This window comes from Theropithecus gelada, chromosome 19 (genome assembly GCF_003255815.1).
Source record: "Theropithecus gelada isolate Dixy chromosome 19, Tgel_1.0, whole genome shotgun sequence".
Classification (NCBI taxonomy): Eukaryota; Metazoa; Chordata; class Mammalia; order Primates; family Cercopithecidae; genus Theropithecus; species Theropithecus gelada.
This window is the reverse complement of record NC_037687.1, coordinates 4166476-4184957: the sequence shown is the minus strand read 5'-3', so window position 1 is coordinate 4184957 and position 18482 is coordinate 4166476. Positions and strand designations below refer to the sequence as shown.

Sequence of the window (18482 nt, the reverse complement as noted above, 5' to 3'; positions counted from 1 at the left end):
TCTCTACTAAAAATACAAAAGTTAGCAGAGTGTGGTGGCAGGTGGCTGTAATCCCAGCTACTCAGGAGCCTGAGGCAGGAGGATTGCTTGAACCCGGGAGGTGGAGGTTGCAGTGAGCCAAGATCGCGCCACTGCACTCCAGCCTGGGAGACGAGAGCGAGACTTCATCTCCAAAAAAAAAGGTAAAGAAAGAAAAAAATAAATAAATAAAAGAAAAAAGATAAATAAGAGAAAACAGGGCCGGGCGCGGTGGCTCAAGCCTGTAATCCCAGCACTTTGGGAGGCCGAGACGGGTGGATCACGAGGTCAGGAGATCGAGACCATCCTGGCTAACACGGTGAAACCCCGTCTCTACTAAAAAAATACAAAAAACTAGCCGGGCGAGGTGGCGGGAGCCTGTAGTCCCAGCTACTCGGGAGGCTGAGGCAGGAGAATGGCGTAAACCCGGGAGGCGGAGCTTGCAGTGAGCTGAGATCCGGCCACTGCACTCCAGCCTGGGCGACAGAACAAGACTCCGTCTCAAAAAAAAAAAAAAAAAAAAAAGAGAAAACAAAAAAAAGCCCAGATGGTAAGCCTGGGTACACTTAGGCGACAACTAAATATAAATATCTGGGCTCATGCCTGTGACCCCAGCACTTTGTCAGGCCGAGGCAGGAAGATCGCTTGAGCCCATGAATTCAAGATCAACCTGGGCAACATGGCGAAACCCAGTCTCTTCTAAATATACAACAAGTTAGCCAGGAATGGTGGCACACACCTGAGGTCCCAGCGACTCACGAGACTGAGGAGGGAGGATCACCTGAGCTCGGAAGTTCAAGGCTGCAGTGAGCCAAGAACACGCTACTGCACTCCAGCCTGGGCAAGAGTTAGATCCTGTCTCAAAAAACAAACCTCTGTGAATGCCCCTCGAATTGTGCTAACAGAGCCTTGTCCTGGGGCCTCCTCAGACTCTGGGAGAGAGAAGGGGCCCGGGCGGTTGGCAGATTTCCTTTTATTGGTTCTAGACAGTTTGTGGAAGGAAGAGATGAGGCCGTCTAGAGGCCAGTGGGCTCGCCCAGTGCCCCAGACACTGCCACCCTGAAGTAGTGCTGGAAGCTGAGATGCACTAGGGATACTGCAGCCCTAAGCATGGTGACAGGTGGAGGCAGGAGCAGCAGGTGTCCCCGATGTGTTGAGAGGCTGGTGAGGGCAGAAAGAAGCGACTTTCCGGGGCTGAGGTCCCTGTTGGCCCTACGTGCTCGGAGCACGCTGGCACTTGTCTGCAGGGTCTCCGGTTACGCCAAGGCCTCCTGCCCCGACCACCAGCAACGCCGGCCTCAACATGGCTGAAGCTGGACGTGTGACCCTGACCCAGGGCGGGGGTCCTAGGAGGGCTCAGTTGCTGCCGTTGCTGTCGTCACTGTCCAGGTACGCACCCAGCTGGCTCAGGGAGGACGCGCCAGGCGTCGGGGGTGCAGGGTCGGCCTCCTTCCTGCTCTGCGGGGCTCCTGGGGGGACAGGGAGAGTTAGCTCATCTCAGCTCCAGAGCAGACGGGCCAGGGACCAGGCCTGGAGCACAGGACCGGCAACCTCTGCAGGTTTGCAAAGCCCAGAGGCGACAGCATGTGAATGGCCTGGCCTTTCTGGATGGCACCTGATGGGACCCATCGCAGATTTACGTCTGCACACCCGGGACTCAACAGCTCCGCTTCCGAACAATGGCCCATGCAAACCCTGCCCAGGCAGGCAACGTGCGCTGCCAAAAATGGAAATGGCGCAAAGTTCAAAGTCCAGTCACTGTGGACTTAATCGCCTTAGGAAAAATCATACTAAGGCAATTAAGAGGGGCAGATTCTATGCCCGGCTGTGAAAGCCACTCTGATTCTCGGGCTTTTCCTCTGACAAATGGGATAATTTTTTTTTTTTTTTTTGAGACGGAGTCTCGCTCTGTCACCCAGGCAGTGGTGCAATCTTGGCTCAGTGCAACTTCGGCTTCCCAGATTCAAGAAATTCTCCTGCCTCAGCCTCCCAAGTAGCTAGGATTACAGGCACCCGCCACCATGCTTGGCTAATTTTAGTAGAGATGGGGTTTCATGATGTTGGCTAGGCTGGTCTTGAACTCCTGACCTCAAGTGATCTGTCGGTCTTGGCCTCCCAAAGTGCTGGGATTACAGGTGTGAGCTACTGTGCCTGGCCAGATGGCATAATTTTTACCAGCACTGATAAAAATGTCTCAAATGTCTCACAGTCTCGTCGTGTGCCAGGGTCTACTCAAGTGCCACAGCTCATGGAATCAACCCAAACTGGGAGCCGACTCTACCTACGTGAGGTAGGTCCCCTTGGCTGCATTTTACAGGACACGACACTGAGGCCCCGCTGGGGGGAAAGTCCCTTGGCCAAGGCCATAGGACAAGCAGGTAGGGGTGCAAAGTACCTGCCCCCCGGATGCTTGGCTACGAATTCTGGTCTTAACCACCTGGCAATGCTGATCCCACTCCCATCCTCCATCCCCCGGGGCTGGGGGTGTGGGACTCTCGTCCTACAGAGCACCAGGTGTGTGACAACAGAGACACACATGCCATACAGACAGCCCCGGAGGTGGGACGGGGGATCCTGGCACCTGCTGGCAGCGAAGGCTGGGCAGGGAAACATGGATTCAACATTGATTTTATACATTCCCACAGGATTTGGGCTTTAAAAGCAAGCACTGGTTCTTTTTGTAATTGAAAGACAAAAAGAGGCCAGGCGCGGTGGCTCACGCCTGTAATCCCAGCACTCTGGGAGGCCGAGGTGACTGGATCACCTGAGGTCGGGAGTTCAAGACCAGCCGGACCAACATGAAGAAACCCCATCTCTACTAATAATACAAAAGATTCGCCGGGCGTGGTGCTGTAGTTCCAGCTACTTGGGAGGCTGAGGCAGAGAACTGCTTGAACTGGGAAGGCGGAGGTTGCAGTGAGCCGAGATGGCACCACTGCACTCCAGCCTGGGAAACAGAGCAAGACTGACTCAAAAAAAAAAAAAAAGAAAGAAAGAAAAAAGACAAAAATAAGCTGCCCGCCTTCTCTGCTCACTCCACTAATTGGTCCTGTGGGGGTTGCAGGCCACCCTCAACCCACCCCATGAAGCCTCTGTAATTGCACAGGGAGCACTGCCGCCACCTGGAGGTCACTATGGAAACCGCGCCCGGCTCTGGGAACTCTTGTGACCTTACCTGGGGCGGGGGCTGCCTGAGGCTGCCCATTGCTGCAGTCCAGGTCGGCCTTTGCCTTCTTCACCACGACCAGCCTCGACAGCGGGGGCCGGCTGCCCAGGCTGCCAATGCTCTGCTCCCAGACCTCCACCTTCTTCTTGGGCTTTGGGGCCTGCAGGTGATGGGGACATGTGTGGGGGTCTGGCCCGGATCCAGGGCCCAGTCTGGCCCCTCTGCCCTCAACCCCTGCTCACTGCCCCATGCCCCTCTTCCACTGCTGCGCTGCCCATGTTCCTCCTCTGCTCTAAACTCCTCTATGGCTCCCCACTGTCCTAGGCTTGGCACTCAAGGTCTCTGTCCATTCTCCATCCCACATAGCCTGCCCTGACACTTCCTGAATCACAGTGACTTCTCATCTCCACGCCTTTACCCATGCCATTCCCTTCACCAGGGATGCCCCCTTCTCCATGCACTCGCTTGGTGAACTCCTACTCACCCTTCAATACCCAACACAAGACACCCCTCCTCTGAGAAGCCCATCATGGTTCAAGCTCACATGCAGGCTGCATGTCCACGCTCACAGTGCCCTCTGCTGGCTGTTATAACTCTCTCCCCAGCTCTGCTGTGAGCTCCTGTCTTCCCCACTGCTGGCTCTGCGGTGCCACAAACAGTTCCGGGCACGAGGAGGTGCTCAATGTACTTGACAGAACGCATGAAAATGGAGGAAGCCGCCTTGGGAAAGAGTTAGGGGTAGATAGAAAAGACTTCCAGTTCCTTCACTGCAACAGAAGGGACCTGTTAATCTATTTTATTTATTAAATTTTTTTTTGGAGAAGGTCTCACTCTATTGCCCAGGCTGGAGTGCAGTGGTGCAATCATAGCTCGTTGCAGCCTCGAACTCCCAGGCTCAAGCGATTCTCCTGCCTCAGCCTCCTGCAGGTGCATGCCACCATGCCGGGCTAACATTTTTAATTTTTGTAGAGACAGGGTCTCACTCTGTTACCTGGGCTGGTCTCGAACTCCTGGCTCAAGCAATCCTCCCATCTCAGCGTTCCAAAGAGCTGGGATGATAGGCGTGAGCCACTGCATCTGGCCTCTTTAATCTGTTTTATGTTTAAATAGAGGAAGTGGTAACCACTGGGTTAAGGAAGTCCCAATGGGTGCTCTACCCTCACGGAGCTCACTGTGTGGAGAGGGAGAGGAACAAGGAGACCAACACGCAGGACTACATCCATCTGGGTGAGAGAGAAGCCAGGGTGCATGAGCTTGAATTGTGAGGATGAGCTTCTCAAAGGAAGGGTGTCTTGCATTGGGTATTGAAGGGTGGGTAGGAGTTCACCAAGCGAGAAGGAAAAGGGGGCATCCCAGGTAAGGGGAATGGCACAGGTAAAGGTGTGATGAGAAGCCACCGTGTGATTCAGGAAGTGCCAGGGCAGGTTATGTGGGATGGAGAATGGGCAGAGGCCTTGAGTGCCAAGCCAACGGTGTGAGGGGCGGCCACTGCTAAGGTGGTGGAGAGGCCTCCTTAAAGTTGTGGCTCTGGGCCGGGTGCGGTGGCTCACGCCTCTAATCCTGGCACTTTGGGAGGCCAAGGTGGGTGGATCATGAGGTCAGATCGAGACCATCCTGGCTAACACAGTGAAACCCCATCGCTACTATAAATACAAGAAATTAGCCAGGCTTGGTGGCACATGCCTGTAATCCCAGCTACTCGGGAGACTGAGGCAGGAGAATCGCTTGAACCTGGGAGGTGGAGGTTGCAGTGAGCCGAGATTGTGCCACTGCACTCCAGCCTGGGTGACAGGGCGAGACTCTGTCTCAAAAAAAAAAAAAAGTCGTGGCTCTGGGCTGATGTTAGAACTAGGAAAACAAGTCAAAAGGCACAGATGGCCAGGTGCAGTGGCGCACACCTGTAATTCCAACACTTTGGGAGGCTGGGGCGGGTGGACCACTTGAGGTCAGGAGTTCAAGACCAGCTTGGTCAACACAGTGAAACCCTGTCACTTTATTAATAAAAATAAAATACAAAACAGCCAGGTGTGGCAGCACACGCCCGTAATCCCAGCTACTGAGGAGGCTAAGGCAGGACAACTACTTTAGCCTGGGAGGCGGAGCTTGCAGTGAGCGGAGACTGTGCCACTGCACTCCAGCCTGGGCGAAAGAACGAGACCGTCTCAAAAATAAAAATAAGATACCTAGGTTAGTTCCCAAACCTGTTTCTACAGGTGGTACTCATCATCATTAAACTAAACGAAGGATTGGGAGGCCAAGGTGGGAGGACTGCTTGAAGACAGGAGTTTGAGACCAGCCTGGACAACATACAGACTCATCTCTTAAAAAAAAAAAAAAGGCCGGGCGCGGTGGCTCAAGCCTGTAATCCCAGCACTTTGGGAGGCCGAGACGGGTGGATCACGAAGTCAGGAGATCGAAACCATCCTGGCTAACAAGGTGAAACCCCGTCTCTACTAAAAAAAATACAAAAAATTAGCCGGGCGAGGTGGCGGCGCCTGTGGTCCCAGCTACTCGGGAGGCTGAGGCAGGAGAATGGCGTGAACCCGGGAGGCGGAGCTTGCAGTGAGCTGAGATCCGGCCACTGCACTCCAGCCTGGGCGACAGAGCGAGACTCCGTCTCAAAAAAAAAAAAAAAAAAAAAGAAAATTAAAAATGAGCTGGCTGTGGTGGCATGCACTTGTAGTCCCAGCTACGTGAGAGGCTAAGGTGGGAGGATCATGTGACCCCAGGAGTTGGAGGCTGCCGTGAGCTGTGATCACATCACTGCACTGTAGCCTGGGTGACAGAGCAAGACCTCATCTCTAAAATAAACCAAGAAAATGCAAGTGTGGAGATATTCCTTCCTATAAAAGTTAGGGTGAAGGTTTGAAAAGTCTTGATGAAGGTGTATCACATAAAACCAAATAAAACACCTGCGATAAAATCAGGTACAGGCACAAGACTGAGGGAATACATCATAAAAGGTTGGACTGCTTTCAAAGTAGCTTTACTCTGTTGATTCATTTTAAAAAAAAGAGAGAGGAAGTAGTAGACAATGAATTCTGGGAGTGGTTTATGCAAGAACCACAGTGTGAGAACTCGAATCAGGGGATATAGCTTCAAAGAAAGGATCTTTTAGAAAACTGTCTTGGGGTTGGCCGGGCGCGGTGGCTCAAGCCTGTAATCCCAGCACTTTGGGAGGCCGAGGCGGGTGGATCATGAGGTCAGGAGATCGAGACCATCCTGGCTAACATGGTGAAACCCCGTCTCTACTAAAAATACAAAAAAAAAAAAAAACTAGCCGGGCGTGGTGGCGGGCGCCTGTAGTCCCAGCTACTCGGAGGCTGAGGCAGGAGAATGGCGTGAACCTGGGAGGCGGAGCTTGCAGTGAGCCGAGATCGTGCCACTGCACTCCAGCCTGGGTGACACAGCACGAGACTCCGTCTCAAAAAAAAAAAAAAAAAAAAAAAAGAAAACTGTCTTGGGGTCAGCCATGGTGGCTGATGCCTGTAATCCCTGTGCCTTTAGAGGCCAAGGCAGGAGAACTGCTGGAGGCCAGGAGCAGGAGACCAGCCTGGGCAACACAGCCAGACCGCATCTCTGCCAAAACAATTTGAAAAATTAGGGGCCAGGCGCGGTGGCTCACGCCTGTAATCCCAGCACTTTGGGAGGCCGAGGCAGTTGAATCACCTGAGGTCAGGAGTTTGAGATCAGCCTGGCTAACATGATGAAACCCCATCTCTACCAAAAAAGACAAAAAAATTAGCCGGGCGTAGTGGTGGGTGCCTGTAGTCCCAGCTACTCAGAAGGCTGAGGCAGGAGAATGGCGTGAACCCGGGAGGCGGAGCTTGCAGTGAGCCGAGATCGCACCACTGCACTCCAGCCTGGGCAACAGAGCAAGACTCCGTCTCAAAAAAAAAAAAAAATACAAAAATTAGCCAGGCATGGTGGCAGGCACCTGTAATCCCAGCTACTTGGGAGGCTGCGGCAGAAGAATCGCTTGAACCCGGGGGGCGAAGGTTGCAGCGAGCCAAGATTACACCACTGCACTCCAGCCTGGGCAACAAGAGTGAAACTGTCTAAAAAAAGAAAAAAGAAAAGAAAAATTAGCCAGGTATGGTGATGTGTGCCTGTGGTCCCACCTACTCAGGAGACTGAGGTGGGAGGATTGCTTGAGCCCAGGAGGTTGAGGCTGTAGTGAGCTGGGACTGCACCACTGCACTCCAGCCTGGGCAACAGAGCAAGACTCTGTGTTTTAAAAAAAAAAAAAAAAAAAAAAGAACAATCGTTTCTGTGTGTCTGTGTTATTGGTTTATGAGCCCCTACTTTTACCACCTTCTTCAATGAACAAACCAGAGTGGCTGAGGCCACCTTGGATGAGTCAGCTGTGGTGGAAAATGCTGGTCATCTGCCAAAGATCCTGCCCCCCTTCTTTTTTTGTTTTTTGAGATAGAGTCTCACTCTGTCACCCAGGCTGGAGTGTAATGGTGCAATCTCGGCTCACTGCAACCTGTGCTCCCAGGTTCAACTGATTCTCCTGCCTCAGCCTCCCGAGTAACTGGGATTACAGGCATGCACCACCATGCCCGGCTAATTTTTGTATTTTTAGTAGAAATGACGTTTCCCCATGTTGGCCAGGCCAGTCTTGAACTCCTGATGTCAGATGATCTGCCCGCCTCAGCCTCCCAAACTGCTGGGATTATAGCACTTGGAGCCATGGCGCCCGGCCTCCCTTTGTTCTAGTCAGCAGCACAGCCAGGCACAGACCAGCTGGAGGATACATCTCACAGTCTCCTTCGCAGCCAGATGGGGCCTTGTGACTATGCTGTGGCCTATGGCGTGAGAGAAGAACTGAGCTGGGCCGCATCTGAGGCTGGGTGATCCTCCACGCACCTTTTGCCTTCCCACAGCCAGACCCCGAAGGTGCTCTGAGCCAGCTGTGAACACAGCGCAGGAAGCCGTGCTCCAGGAGCAGGAAGGAGCCTGAATCCCTGAATGGCTCCATGGAGCAGAGCTGCCCGGAAGTCCTAGAGTGTCAGCCCAGGGCTCTTACACGATTGAGAAATAAACTTCTATGTTCTTTCTTTACATTCCCTTCTTTCAGCAGCTTAAACAGGGGTTGGCAAATTACACACCCATAGGCCTGGCACAGGTTTTAGTAAATTAAGTTTTTTTTTGAGACAGAGTCTCACTCTGTCGCCTAGGCTGGAGTGCACTGGCACGATCTTGGCTCGCTGCAACCTCCGCCTCCCAGGTTCAAGCGATTCTCCTGCCTCAGCCTCCCGAGTAGCTGGGATTAACAAGCGTGAGCCACTGTACTCAGCCTTAATTTTTATTTATTTATTTATTTTTTTTTTTTTTTTTGTGAGACGGAGTCTCGCTCTGTCGCCCGGGCTGGAGTGCAGTGGCCGGATCTCAGCTCACTGCAAGCTCCGCCTCCCGGGTTTACGCCATTCTCCTGCCTCAGCCTCCCAAGTAACTGGGACTACAGGCGCCCGCCATCTCGTCCGGCTAGTTTTTTGTATTTTTTAGTAGAGACGGGGTTTCACCGTGTTCGCCAGGATGGTCTGATTTTTATTTATTTATTTTAGACAGGGTCTCACTCTTGCTCAGGCTGGAGTTCAGTGACACTGATACAGCTCACTGTAGCCTTGACCTTCTGGGCTCCAGCAGTCCTCCTGCCTCAGTCTCTCAAGTAGCTGGGACCACAGACATGCACCACCACCCATGACTAATTTTTGTAATTTTGTAAAGAAGGGGTCTCACTTTGTTGCCCAGGCTGGTCTCAAACTCCCGGCCTCAAGCGATCCTCCTGCCTTGGCCTCACAAAATGCTGGGATTACAGGCAAGAGCCACTGCACCCAGCCTATAAATAAAGCTTTTATTGGCACCAGGCAACGCCCACTTATTTACACCTGATCATGGTTGTTTTGGGCTATAGCCACAGAGTGGAGGAGTTAGGATGCAGACTGGCCTTTTAAGAAAAAGTCAAGCTCTGGCTGGGTACAGTGGCTCAGGCCTGAAATCCCAACACTTTGGAAGGCCGAGGCAGGCAGATCACGAGGACAAGAGATTGAGACCATCCTGCCCAACATGGTGAAACCCCGTCTCTACTAAAAATACAAAAGATGAGCCGGGTGTGGCGGCGGGCGCCTGTAGTCCCAGCTACTTGGGAGGCTGAGGCAGGAGAATCACTTGAACCTGGGAGGCGGAGGCTGCAGTGAACCGAGATTGTGCCACTGCACTCCAGCCTGGTGACAGAGCGAGACTCTGTCTCAAACAAACAAACAAACAAAGAACAAGTCAAGCTGACCCCTGGCTTCAGCTGTCGCTAGTTCACCTGGGAGTCCCCGGGACTCAGGCAGCCCCCCTCACCTCGTCCAGGATGGCAGTGGGGTTGGGCCGAAGGGCTGGCTGCAGGGGCGCGGGGGCAGCCTCATCCTCTGAGTCGGAGTCCTCCAGCAGTCGCCGCTTTCTGGCTTCCTCCAACAGGGCTCTGTGGGATGGAAGATGGGAACCTGGATGTGCTCTGCACGGGGAACAGGGCCTGGGATGCGCCTGCTGTGGTGGCGAGGGGCCTGGGTGCCTCAAGACCTCTTTCTATCCTCAGTGAGCAGGGGTGGGAGGGAGTAGGGGGCACACAGATTACTTTCTTTTTTTTTTTTTTAAAACAGACAAGGTCTAGGCCAGGCGTGGTGGCTCACACCTGTAACCCCAGCACTTTGGGAGGCCGAGGCGGGTGAATCACGAGGTCAGGAGATCGAGACCATCCTGGCTAACACGGTGAAACCCCGTCTCTACTAAAAATACAAAAAATTAGCCGGGCATGGTGGCAGGCGCCTGTAGTCCCAGCTACACGGGAGGCTGAGGCAGGAGGATGGCGTGAACCCGGGAGGCGGAGCTTGCAGTGAGCCGAGGTCGCGCCACTGCACTCCAGCCTGGGCGACAGAGCGAGACTCTGTCTAAAAACAACAACAAAAGACACAAGGTCTCACTCTGTCACCCAAGGCGGGGTGCAGTGGCACAATCATAGCTCACTGCAACTTCCACCTCGTAGGCTCAAGTGATCCTCCCCACGCAGCTTCCTGAGTAGCTGGGTCCACAGGCGTGTGTCCCTATGCCTCATTCATTTTCATTTCATTTAATTTTTGAGACAGAGTCTCGCTCTGTGGCCCAGGCTGGAGTGCAGTGGGGCAATCTTGGCTCACCGCAACCTCTGTCTCCTGGGTTGAAGCGATTCTCCTGCCTCAGCCTCCCGAGTAGCTGGGACTACAGGTGCCTGCCACCATGCCTGGCTAATTTGTGTGTGTGTGTTTTTTTTTTTTTTGAGATGGAGTCTTTCTCTGTTGCCCAGGCTGGAGTGCAGTAGTGCGATCTTGGCTCACTGCAACCTCCATCTTCTGGGTTCAAGCAATTCTCCAGCCTCAGCCTCCCAAGTAGCTGGCACTACAGGCAGGCACCACCATGTCCAGCTAATTTTTGTATTTTTAGTAGAGGTGGGGTTTCTCCATGTTAGCCAGGCTGGTCTCAAACTCCTGACCTCAGGTGATCACCCGCCTCGGCCTCCCAAAGTGCTGGGATTACGGGCGTGAACTACTGCACCCAGTCTGCTTTTTAATTTTTAACTTTTTTTTAGACGTAATCTTGCTCTGTCGCCCAGGCTGGAGTTCAGCGGCACCACCTTGGCTCACTGTAACCTCCGCCTCCTGGGTTCAGGCAATTCTCCTGTCTCAGCCTCCGGAGCAGCTAGGAATTACAGGCATCCACCACCACACCCAGCTAATTTGTTTTTGTATTTTTAGTACAGATGGCCCTTGGCCATGCTGGCCAGGCTGGACTCAAACTCCTGACCTCAGGTGATCCGTCCACCTCGGCCTCCCACAGTGCGGGATGGGGGGCAGGAGGCCCCGTGCCTGGCCCCTTCTACATTTTTACATTAACTTTTCCATGTCCATTGAGGGCAGCAGTGGGGTTAAGCGCCTGGATGCTGGAACCAGCCTGTCTGGATGGAGCCTGGAGGGTCATCTTGGTGGGGCCCATGTCTGGACCTCCCTGGACCTCAGCCCTCCTGCCCATGACGAAAATCACACTGACTCCCAGGGCTGTGTGGGTAGTGAGGTTAGAGCCGCGCCCGGAAGGTACAGGATGAATGCAGGCTCCCAACACTGTTCTGCACGGCATCGCTGATCTGTGCACCAATTATGCACTGATGAGGAACCTACCATAAACCCAAACCTGCTGGAAGCCCTGGGGATGCAGGAGAGGCCACCACGTCCCTGTCCTTACAGCTCAGATTCTAAAGGACGGAGGGGAGACGAGGTACCAGGAAAGGAGGGGATCAGCATGCGGGCTCAGAGGTGGTCGGCATCAAAGGCATTCACCAGCCAGCCGCAGGGGCTCACACCTGTCATCCAGCACTTCGGGAGGCTGAGGCGGGAGGATCGCTTGAGGCCGGGAGTTCAAGACCAGCCTGGCCAACATAGCGAGGTCCTGTCTACAAAAATAAAAACAGTTAGCTGGGCATGGTAATGTGCCCCTGTGGTCCCAGCTACCCAGGAGGCTGAGGCAGGAGGAACGCCTGAGCCTGGGAGATGGAGGCTACAATGAGCTATGGGTGCAGTACAGCACTCCAGCCTGGGTGACACGGCGACACCCTGTCTCAAAGAAAAGAAAAGTGTTCACCCGGGAGGCCTGAGGCTGTGTCCTCAGAAGGTGGCTGGTGAGGGTGGCCCTTGGTGGGTGTCCGGGAGCCTGTGCGGGGGACCTCCCACCCTCATGGATGGGACGGGCTCTGGGGCCTCAGCTGTTCCGGCAAACACCATGGTTTATGCCCGAGCCCTGTTTTCCTGTCGAGTCTGGAATCCCGGCATGGGCCAGGCAGCGGGGCCTGTGGGACCTCCCATAGGAACCCTACGCTGGGTCTCTAGGAGCTTTCCTGGGGATGGCGCCTCTCTCGAGTCCTCCCAGCTCGGGCTGGGGGATGAGGCGCGTCCTGCGAAGCTGCACCAGGAGAGGATCTGGAAGGCCTGGCCCCCGACACATCCCAAATGCCTTTTCCCTTTGCTGAATCTGCTGTGTCCTCTCACTGTGACAAACCGCAGTCATGCGGGTGACCACGTGCTGAGTCACCGTGCCTGGCAGTGGGCTGGGGACCCCCGAGACAGACGCCACAAGGGAGAAAGTGAGATTGGCGGTGGGAAAGGGGTCCCTGAAAAGGCGACACTGCAGAGAGCAGGGGAAGGGTTTGGGGCAGAGGCAGCGCCTGCCATTGCAGAGGCTGTGAGGTGGGGCTGGGTTGGACCGGCCCGGACTCACGCGGTCTCCTGCTCGTCCTCTTCCTGCTCCTGCCTCCGCCGCTCCTCCTCGGACAGGCGGTGCTGCCGCAGCATGGCCTCAAAGTCCACGTGTGCCTGCCGCTGGTTCAGGTCTTTCAGCTCCTGGAGGTTCTCCAGCACCTCCATCTCCAGCTTGGAGTCCTTGGTCCGGTTCTCCAGCACCTGGTGGGGGCAGGGCGGTGGGGCTGAGTGCATGGGGATCACACCCCGGGGCAAATCCTGCCCGGCCTCGGGGGCCACCACGGGCCAAGGGAGGAATCCCCTACCCCCATGTTTCCATCCTGCTCAGGGAACCCCCTGCCCACGCCCAGAGCTCTGTGTCCATTTCACAGGTGAGAACACTCAGGTCTGGGGAGGGAAAGTGACCACATGGGGCTGAGCAGTGGTGGAGCCAGGATCTGAGCCCCTGGACAGGGTCGGGTGGAAAGAGGCTGGCTCTGGACTCAGGTGGCCTGGATTTCCGGCCTGGTGCCATCTTTCAGTAAGAATAATAAAGAAAAATTTGGCCAGGCGCGGTGGCTCATGTCTGTAATCCCAGCATTTTGCGAGGCCGGGGGTGGGGGCAGGGGCGGATCACCTGAGGTCAGGAGTTCGAGACCAGCCTGGCCAACATGGTGAAACCCCATCTCTACTAAAAATACAGGCTGGGTGTTATTGGTCACGCCTGTAATCCCAGCACTTTGGGAGGCTGAGGTGGGCGGATCACTTGAGGTCAGGAGTTCGAGACCAGTCTGGCCAACATGACGAAACCCCATCTCTATTAAAAATACAAAAATTAGTCGGGTGTAGTGGCATGTGCCTGTAATCCCAGCTACTTGGGAGGCTGAGGCAGGAGAATTGTTTGAACCCAGGAGGCAGAGGTTGCAGTGAGCCGAGATTGCACTGATGCACCCCAACCTGGGTGACAGTGAGACTCCATCTCAAAAAAATAAATAAATAAAAATAAAAATACAAAAATTAACCAGGCGTGGTGGCACACACCTGTAATCCCAGCTACTTGGGAGGCTGAGGCAGCAGAATCACTTGAACCCGGGAGGCAGAGGTTGCAGTGAGCTGAGATCATGCCAATGCATTCCAGCCTGGGTGACAGAGTGAGACTCCATCTCAAAAATAAAAATAAAAATATAAAGGAAAAATTGTAAAAGACAACCTGAGCACCTACTGTACACCGGGCCCTGGGCTAAGATGTTTCCATATGCCATCTCATTTAATCCTCACAACCCCTATTTTACAGAAAAGGAAACTGAGGCTGAGGGAGGCAAGTCCGGCGGCCACAGGCCCCTGAGGAGCCAGGCGGGGCTGGGAGTGAATCCCGCCTGGCTGCTTCCCAGTGCTGTGACTTTGTCGTATTTGCCCTTTGGAAAATGGCAATTCTGACAGTTTAAAAATACGTCCACAAACTCTGATGCTCTTCCTTTTAAGGGGTGGAGGTGACTCCCCTCCTCTTGAGCAGGGGCTGGCTCTAATGAAATATGACAGAAGTGACGACATATTAACTTCTGTGACTAGGAAGTAAAAGCACAAGGCTTCCTCCTTGCTCTCACTCTTGGGTCACGTGCTCTGGGGTAGGCAGCTGCCATGTTGTGAGGATGCTCAAGCAGCTCCCCACACAGTGAGGAACTGAGGCCGACAGCCAACAGCCAGTAGAGGGAGCCAGTTTGTGAGTGGCTCCTCCAGCCCCAGTCCAGCCTTCAGATGATACTGCCCTGGCCAACACCTTGACTGCAACCTCATGGGAGCTCCTAAGCCACAACCATCCAGCTCAGTTGCTTCTGGATGCCTGACACTCAGAAACTGTGGGATGATAAATGTTTGTTGTTTTAAGTCACTAAGTTTTGGGATAACCTGTTATGTAGCAATAGCTGACTAATACCAGGGTAAGAGCCCCTTGCTGTCAGTGTAACTAAATTCACATGCAGACAGCAGTGCGACAGGCCCAGGCACACACCAAACCCTTGCCAAGGCTCATTTCCCTCCCAGTTGTTCCACATGGCCATAGAAAATGTTGGATCTGCTCTGATGTGGCTTGCTCAGAAAACTCACATTTGGCAGAGGTGGGTGGGTCCAGGAATAGATAGGAATGGATGGGAAATATGGAAGCAGGATGGGACAGCAGGGAACAGTCATTTAAAATTTATTATATATACACATGTATATACGTATGTGTGTGTATATGTATGTGTATATATATATGTGTGTGTGTGTGTGTGTGTGTATATATATTTTAGTGACAGTCTGGCTCTGCCTCCCAGGCTGGAGTGCAGTGGTATGATCATAGCTCACTGCAGCCTCAACTTCTTGGGCTTAAGTGATCCTCCCGCCTCAGCCCCCCTAATAGGTGGGACCACAGGTGCACACCAGTGCACCTGCCTAATTTTTGTTGTTGTTATTGTTGAGATAGAGTTTTACTCTTGTCGCCCAGGCTGGAGTGCAATGGCGTGCTCTCGGCTCACTGCAACCTCCGCCTCCTGGGTTCAAGCAATTCTCCTGCCTCAGCCTCCTGAGTAGCTGGGATTATAGACATGGGCCACTATGACCAGCTAATTTTTGTATTTTTAGTAGAGACAGGGTTTTGCCGTGTTGGTCAGGCTGGTCTTGAACTCCTGACCTCAGGTGATCCACCTGCCTCGGCCTCCCAAAGCACCTGGCTAATTTTTTTTTTTTTTTTTTGAGACAGAGTCTTGCTCTGTCGCCCAGGCTGGAGTGCAATGGCATGATCTCAGCTCACTGCAACCTCTGTCTCCTGAGTTCAAGCAATTCTCTGCCTCAGCGTCCCAAGTAGCTGGGATTACAGGCGCCTGCCACCATGCCCAGTTAATTTTTTGTATTTTTAGTAGAGATGGGGTTTCACCATCTTGGCCAGGCTGGTCTTGAACTCCTGACCTCGTGATCCACCTGCCTCAGCCTCCCAAAATGCTGGTATTACAGGTGTGAGTCACCGTGCCTGGCCAGCACTGGGCTAATTTTTTAATGTTTCATAACGACAGAGTCTCACTATGTTGCCCAGGCTGGTCTTGGACTCCTAGACTCAAGTGATCCTCCCGTCTCAACCCCTAAAGTAGCTGGGACTACACGTTTAAGCCACCATGCCTGGCTCATTTTATTATTTCTGAGAAAAAACAAAATTGTCCTATTGGAAGTGAACATAATTTCTTTTTTTTTTTTTTTTTTCAGATGGAGTCTTGCTTTGCTGCCCAGGCTGGAGTGCAGTGGTGTGATCTCAGCTCACTGCAACTTCTGCCTCCCAGGTTCAAGCGATTCTCCTGCCTCAGCCTCCTGAGTAGCTGGGATTACAGGCATGCACCACCATGCTTGACTAAACTTTTTTTTTTTTTTTGAGACAGAGTCTCACTCTGTCACCCAGGTTGGAGTGCAGTGACACCATCTTGGCTCCCTGCAACATCCGCCTCCCCAGTCCAAGCAATTCTCCTGCCTCAGCCTCCTGAGTAGCTGTGATTTCAGAAGCACACCACCACGCCCAGCTAATTTTTGTATTTTTAGTAGAGACAGGGTTTCACCACGTTGGTCAGGCTGGTCTCAAACCCCTGACCTCATGACCCGCCCACCTTGGCTTCCCAAAGTGCTGAGATTATAGGCGTGAGCCACAGCACCCAGTGTTAATTTTTTTTTTTTTTTTTTGAGACGGAGTCTGGCTCTGTTGCCCAGGCTGGAGTGCAGTGGCCAGATCTCAGCTCACTGCAAGCTCCGCCTCCTGGGTTTACGCCATTCTCCTGCCTCAGCCTCCCAAGTAGCTGGGACTACAGGTGCCCGCCACCTCGCCCGGCTAGTTTTTTGTATTTTTTTAGTAGAGACGGGGTTTCACCGTGTTAGCCAGGATGGTCTCGATCTCCTGACCTCGTGATCTGCCCGTCTTGGCCTCCCAAAGTGCTGGGATTACAGGCTTGAGCCACGGCGCCCGGCCAGTGTTAATTTTTTAAATTTTTCGTAGGAACAGGGTTTTGCCATGTTGGCCAGGCTGGTCTAGGACTACTGACCTCAAGTGATCCTCCCACCTCAGCCTCCCTAAGTGCTAAGATTACAGGCATGAGCCACCATGCCTGGCCTCCTGGGGACACCTTGAAGTTTTGCCAACCATGTCCCCCACCCCATCTTCCTTCCTTGGGGACCTGAGGCAGGAAGGGCACACCCCCCAGCACACACATGCACCCACCCACACACACAGTGCTCATGAACACCTGCACGGCCCCCAACTCACCTTCATGGGGTTGTTCAGCTCCTCATCCTCCCGCTCCTTCTGCACCCTCTTCTCCTCCTCCTCCAGGAGCTTTTCAGCCTGGAAATTCCGTGTGGCTCCGTGCTCCATGGTGTAGTCTGTGTTTTCAGGGTCTGTCTGGGGGGAAGATAGACAGACATCAGCTCCTACATCCCCAGGCACCGGAATCTTCTAAAGCAGCACCAGCAGTTCAGGGCCCCTTCTCTCTGATTTTTACTGGTTCTACTACCTTTTCTTTTTCTTGTCTTATTGCTTTGGCCGGTGAGATTTCTTTCTAGTGCTCCTCCCATCTCCTTGGGCAAAAATGCCCAACGCCCTGGCATGGACTTTAAGACTCTTCTCATCTGCCCACTGCCTCCCCGCAGCCTCCACTCCCTACCCTCAACATGACTGCAAATAAAATCTCCAACAAGGCGGGCAGATCACTGGAAGTCAGGCATTCAAGACCAGCCTGGTCAACATGGCGAAACCCCGTCTCTACTAAAAATACAAAAATTAGGCAGGGCAAGGTGGTGCATACCTGTAATCCCAGGTACTCTGGAGGCTGGGGTATGAGAATCGCATGAACCTGGGAGGTTGAGGTTACACTGAGCTGAGATTGTGACACTGCATTCCAGCCTTGGCTACAAGGTGGAACCCTGTCTCAAAAAAAAAAAAAAAAAGATCTCAAAGGCTCTGCACATGTTGTGATTTCTGCCCTTTGTATTTATTTTGTTTTTTTTTTTTTTTTTTTTTTTTGAGACGGAGTCTCGCTCTGTGGCCCAGGCTGGAGTGCAGTGGCCGGATCTCAGCTCACTGCAAGCTCCGCCTCCCGGGTTCACGCCATTCTCCTGCCTCAGCCTCCCGAGTAGCTGGGACTACAGGCGCCCGCCACCTCACCCGGCTAGTTTTTTTGTGTTTTTTTTAGTAGAGACGGGGTTTCACCGTGTTAGCCAGGATGGTCTCGATCTCCTGACCTTGTGATCCGCCCGTCTTGGCCTCCCAAAGTGCTGGGATTACAGGCTTGAGCCACCGCGCCCGGCCTGCCCTTTGTATTTATTAACACCTTTTCTTTGATTATAAACCCTATGTACGAATATGTATAGAGCATGCCCCTGTTATTGTTTATTGAATAGAGAGGCTAAATACACCCTGGTATCTTCAATTACACACTGGAGCAGAAAAGCGACATTAGCAGAAAAACTGAAATCTACCTTCGGTCTAAATGCTAATAGTAACACTACGTTTTTTTGGTTTTTTGTTGTTTTTTTTTTTTTTTTTTTTTTTGAGACGGAGTCTCGCTCTGTCACCCAGGCTGGAGTGCAGTGGCCGGATCTCAGCTCACTGCAAGCTCCGCCTCCCGGGTTTACGCCACTCTCCTGCCTCAGCCTCCCGAGTAGCTGGGATTACAGGCGCTTGCCACCTCGCCCGGCTATGTTTCTGTATTTTTAGTAGAGACGGGGTTTCACTGTGTTAGCCAGGATGGTCTCGATCTCCCGACCTCGTGATCCGCCCGTCTCGGCCTCCCAAAGTGCTGGGATTACAGGCTTGAGCCACCGCGCCCGGCCGTTTTTTTGGTTTTTTTGGGAGAGGGTCTCGCTCTGTTGCCCAGGCTGGAGTGCAGTGGCAGGATCATGGCTCACTGCAACCTCAGCCTCCTGGGTTCAAGTGATCCTCTCACCTTAGCCTCCCGAGTAGCTGGGACTACAGGTATGCATCACCACACCTGGCTAATTTTTTTTTTTTTTTTTTTTTTTTTTTTTTTTTTTTT

General features: G+C 53.2%; 1 protein-coding gene across 1 annotated transcript in view; it reads right to left on the bottom strand.

Annotated features, from left to right (window-relative positions):
- Positions 1-974: 974 nt before the first annotated feature.
- Positions 975-18482, bottom strand: part of YJU2 (YJU2 splicing factor homolog) — a 23023-nt gene continuing 5515 nt past the window's right edge. The window contains exons 4-8 of the mRNA XM_025369099.1: positions 16715-16849; positions 12479-12660; positions 9539-9659; positions 3194-3344; positions 975-1487 (exon numbers count right to left, since the gene is read on the bottom strand). Coding sequence (XP_025224884.1) covers positions 1375-1487; positions 3194-3344; positions 9539-9659; positions 12479-12660; positions 16715-16849 — 702 coding nt within the window. The 3' untranslated portion in view covers positions 975-1374. The remainder of the gene's footprint in view (positions 1488-3193; positions 3345-9538; positions 9660-12478; positions 12661-16714; positions 16850-18482) is intronic.